General features: G+C 48.1%; 1 protein-coding gene across 1 annotated transcript in view; it reads left to right on the top strand.

The window, feature by feature from the left end:
* smarca1 (SWI/SNF related, matrix associated, actin dependent regulator of chromatin, subfamily a, member 1) overlaps nt 1–5,000 on the top strand; it is a 32,881-nt gene that overhangs the window by 26,673 nt on the left and 1,208 nt on the right. The window contains exons 20-23 of the mRNA XM_035526749.1: nt 1,024–1,156; nt 1,526–1,644; nt 2,319–2,531; nt 4,039–4,146. Coding sequence (XP_035382642.1) covers nt 1,024–1,156; nt 1,526–1,644; nt 2,319–2,531; nt 4,039–4,146 — 573 coding nt within the window. The remainder of the gene's footprint in view (nt 1–1,023; nt 1,157–1,525; nt 1,645–2,318; nt 2,532–4,038; nt 4,147–5,000) is intronic.

Genomic DNA, 5,000 nt, shown 5'->3' with positions numbered 1-5,000 from the left:
TTCTCCCAGTGGGAAAACCTTTAGAAAGGAAGTACTGAGTTTTCTTGTCCTGACGGTGTGTTATCTCACCACCTCACACTCAGATACCTCTGTTCCTCCCTGAACTGAAGTGCTGGTTTAATAGTTAGAAGGTTTCCAGGAATCTTTTCCTAAATTCTCTGGGGCATGCCCAGTAACCATGGTGAGGTATAGCAACATGCCTCTAAATCCCTGGATGAAATCACACTGCCCTAATACCAACTCTTTCCTATCATATAGGGAACTAAATCCAGCTGACATTTCTCTCCGGGATAACGGCATTACTCACTGTGCTGTTCGCCTCATGGCACCAAACTGTTGAACATTCCGCAGTGAAGGGTCATGTGACTGTGTTGGTCCTCAGATAACTACCATGTATCTGCATGCAAGAAGACTTCAGATAAGGCGCTAGTCGAACATCAGGTCCAACAGCATACTTAAGAGAGATAGACAGGATGAGCAGAAAAGGCATGGGCACCTTTGACCTTCTGACCTTGTCAGGGTCACCTTTGACCTCCTGACCTTGGTGCTGCTTGTGCAGACAGACATTCAGAAAATGATAGAAGTACAAACATAATGTGAAGTAGCATCTGAACCAGTCACGAAATAAAACAAATGTAGACGAGTCAAATTAATTCCAGACACTAAGTCTTACCTTAGTGCCGTCTCCACCTGTGAGTGCCAGCTCAGCTACGTAAACGTCTGAGCCGAGAGCTCAGTTATCCTGTCTCCTCACATGACCTGTGTTCCTACACTGATGAGTGGTAATGTGCAGCAACATATTCATATTCTCGTAGCAAGACCCACACACGCACACACACGCATACACACACGCACACATACACGCATACACACACACACACACAGACACTTGCGTGCATACACACACGCAGGCACGCACGCACACACGCAGGCATGCACACACGGACACGGACACTCGCGCGCGCGCACACACACGCAGGCACGCACACACACATATCCATCTTGTGTATTTTTCCTTCTCAGGGTTTCACAAGCTGGAACAAGCGAGACTTTAACCAGTTTATCAAAGCAAATGAGAAATACGGCCGAGATGATATAGACAGTATCGCCCGCGAGGTGGAGGGGAAGACCCCTGAGGAGGTTATGGAATATTCAGGTACACACACACACACACACACAAACACATACACTCATAAACATACAGACACACACACACACACGCACGCACGCACCCACACACACACATAAACATACACACACTCACGCATGCACACACACACACACACAAACACACACACGCACACACACATACACACACACACACACACACACACACACACACAAACCCATACACACACACTCACGCACGTACACACACACACACTCACACAAACTCGCACCGGCGTACTCACACACACACACACACACACACGCACGCGCACACACACACAAACATACATATCATCACGTCATCGTGTGATTGTGTGTGTGTGTGTGTGTGTGTGTGCGTGTGTGAGACACACAGCTGTGTTCTGGGAGCGCTGTAACGAGCTGCAGGATGTTGAGAGGATCATGGCTCAGGTTGAGAGAGGCGAAGCTCGAATCCAGAGAAGGATCAGCATTAAGAAGGCTCTGGATGTTAAGGTGTGTAATGAAATACTGAAATACAGAACTAGCCACACAGCACACTGTACTGAAATACTGAAATAGCCACCCACCACACTGTACTGAAATACAGAACTAGCCACACAGCACACTGTACTGAAATACTGAAATAGCCACCCACCACACTGTACTGAAATACAGAACTAGCCACACAGCACACTGTACTGAAATACTGAAATAGCCACCCACCACACTGTACTGAAATACAGAACTAGCCACACAGCACACTGTACTGAAATACTGAAATAGCCACCCACCACACTGTACTGAAATACAGAACTAGCCACACAGCACACTGTACTAAAATACTGAAATAGCCACCCACCACACTGTACTGAAATACAGAACTAGCCACACAGCACACTGTACTAAAATACTGAAATAGCCACCCACCACAGTGTACTGAAATACAGAACTAGCCACACAGCACACTGTACTAAAATACTGAAATAGCCACCTGCCACAATGTACTGAAATACTGAAATAGCCTCAACCTCACTGTAGTGAAATACTGAAATAGCCACCACCACACTGTTTGGTGTGTTTGCGTGCATGCACATGTGTTTGTTTTGCGTGTGTGTGTGTGTGTGTGTGTGTGTGTGTGTGTGTGTGTTTGTGTGCGTGCACATGCGTGTGTATGTGTGTGTACACAGATAGCGCGGTATAAAGCTCCGTTCCACCAGTTGCGTATCCAGTATGGCACTAACAAGGGGAAGAACTACACAGAGGAGGAAGACCGCTTCCTGGTGTGTATGCTGCACAAGACGGGCTTTGACCGGGAAAACGTCTACGAGGAACTCCGGCAGTGTGTGCGCAACACACCCCAGTTCCGCTTCGACTGGTTCATCAAATCCAGGACTGCCATGGTGAGCACGTCTGAACCAGTGTATGTGTATGTCTGAACCGGTGTGTGTGTACGTCTGAACAGGTGTGTGTGAGTACATCTGAACCGGTGTGTGTGTGTGTGTGTGTACATCTGAACAGGCATTTGTGTACGTCTGAACAGGTGTGTGTGCGTGTGAGTGTGTGTCTGTACTTCTGAACCGGTGTGTGTGTGTACGTCTGAACAGGTGTGTGTGTGTGAATGAACAGGCATGTGTATACGTCTGAACAGGTGTATGTGAGTACATCTGAACTGGTGTGTGTGTGTGTGTGTGTGTGTGTGTGTGTGTACATCTGAACAGGTGTGTGTGTGTGTGTGTGTACTTCTGAACTGGTGTGTGTGTACGTATGAATGGGTGTGTGTGTGTGTACATCTGAACGGGTGTGTGTACAGTACAGTGTGTCTGTACAGGTGGGCATATGTGTCTGTACAGGTGTGTATGTCTGTACAAGTGGGTGTGTGTGTCTGTAGAGGTATGTGGATGTCTGTACAGGTGGGCATGTGTGTCTGTACAGCTGTGTGTGTATATCTGTACAGGTGGGCATGTGTGTCTGTATTGGTGTGTGTGTATGTTTGTACAGGTGGGCGTGTTTTTGGACAGGTGTGTGTAAATATGTGTATGGGTGATTGTGTGTGTGTGTCTGTACAGGTGTGTGTATATGTGTGTACAGGTGTGTGTGTGTGTGTATGTCTGTACGGGTGTGTGTGAGTGTGTGTCTGTACAGGTGTGTGTATATGTGTGTACAGATGTGTGTGTGTATGTGTGTACGGGTGTGTGTGTGTCTGTACGGGTGTGTGTGTGTGTCTGTACAGGTGTGTGTATGTATGGGGGAAGTGTGTTTGTGTGTGTGTATGTAAGATGCAGGGTGTGTATACCTTTTGTTTTCATGCGGTGCCTAAAAACAGTTGTATTTGTCTATTTGTAGTGGTAAACATTTGTTTCTGTGCAGTGTGCAGTGGTAAACATTTATTTGTGTTTGTCAGTGTGCAGTGGTAAACGTTTGTGTGTGTGCAGTGTGCAGTGGTAAACGTTTGTGTGTGTGCAGTGGTAAACGTTTGTGTGTGCAGTGTGCAGTGGTAAACGTTTGTGTGTGTTTGTCAGCATGCAGTGGTAAACATATGTGTGTTTGCAGTGGTAAACGTTTGTGTGTGTTTGTGTGCAGTGGTAAACATTTGTGTGTGCAGTGGTAAACATTTGTGTGTGCAGTGGTAAACGTTTGTGTGTGCAGTGTGCAGTGGTAAACGTTTGTGTGCAATGGTAAACATTTGTGTGTGCAGTGTGCAGTGGTAAATGTTTGTGTGCAGTGGTAAACGTTTGTGTGTGTTTGTGTGCAGTGGTAAACGTTTGTTTGTGTGCAGTGTGCAGTGGTAAATGTTTGTGTGCAGTGGTAAACGTTTGTGTGTGCAGTGTGCAGTGGTAAATGTTTGTGTGTGTTTGTTTGACTGCATGTGTTGTTAATATTTTGTGTGTGTGTGTGTGTGTGTGGCAGGAGCTCCAGAGACGATGTAACACTCTAATATCGCTGATTGAGAAAGAAAACATGGACATAGAGGAGAAACAGAGAGCAGAGAAAAAGAGAAGAACTAACGGACAATCAGTAATCCTCCTCTCTCCTCCCCTCTCTCCTTCTCCCCCTCTCCTCCCCTCTCTCTCCTTCTCTCTCTCTCTCTCCTCCCCTCTCTCTCCTCCCCTCTCTCTCTCTCTCTCTCTCTCTCTCTCTCTCCTCCCCTCTCTCCTCCCCCTCTCCTCCCCTCTCTCTCCTTCTCTCTCTCTCTCCTCCCCTCTCTCTCCTCCCCTCTCTCTCTCTCTCTCTCTCTCTCTCTCTCTCTCTCTCTCTCTCTCTCTCTCTCTCCTCCCCTCTCTCCTCCCCCTCTCCTCCCCTCTCTCCTTCTCTCTCTCTCTCCTCCCCTCTCTCTCCTTCTCTCTCTCTCTCCTCCCCTCTCTCCTCCCCCTCTCCTCCCCTCTCTTCCTCTCTCTCTCTCTCTCCTCCCCCCCCTCTCTCTCTCTCTCTCTCTCCCTCCTCCCCTCTCTCTCCTCCCCTCTCTCTCTCTCTCTCTCTCTCTCTCTCTCTCTCTCTCTCTCTCTCTCTCTCTCTCTCTCCTCCCCTCTCTCCTCCCCCTCTCCTCCCCTCTCTCTCCTTCTCTCTCTCCTCCCCTATCTCTCCTTCTCTCTCTCTCTCCTCCCCTCTCTCCTCCCCCTCTCCTCCCCTCTCCTCCCCCTCTCCTCCCCTCTCTCTCCTTCTCTCTCTCTCTCTCCTCCCCTCTCTCTCTCCCTCTCTCCTCCCCCTCTCCTCCCCTCTCTCTTCCTCTCTCTCTCTCTCCTCCCCTCTCTCTCTCTCTCTCTCTTTCTCTCTCTCTCTCTCTCCTCTACTTTTACACTGTACTTACACTCCTACTGTAACTTTCTCTTGTATTTTCTGTACTCGTAGACACATTTATTATTGATACACAT

Source organism: Electrophorus electricus, chromosome 6 (assembly GCF_013358815.1).
Source record: "Electrophorus electricus isolate fEleEle1 chromosome 6, fEleEle1.pri, whole genome shotgun sequence".
Classification (NCBI taxonomy): Eukaryota; Metazoa; Chordata; class Actinopteri; order Gymnotiformes; family Gymnotidae; genus Electrophorus; species Electrophorus electricus.
Note: the sequence above shows the minus strand (reverse complement) of the source record. Positions and strands in the feature narration are given on the sequence as shown.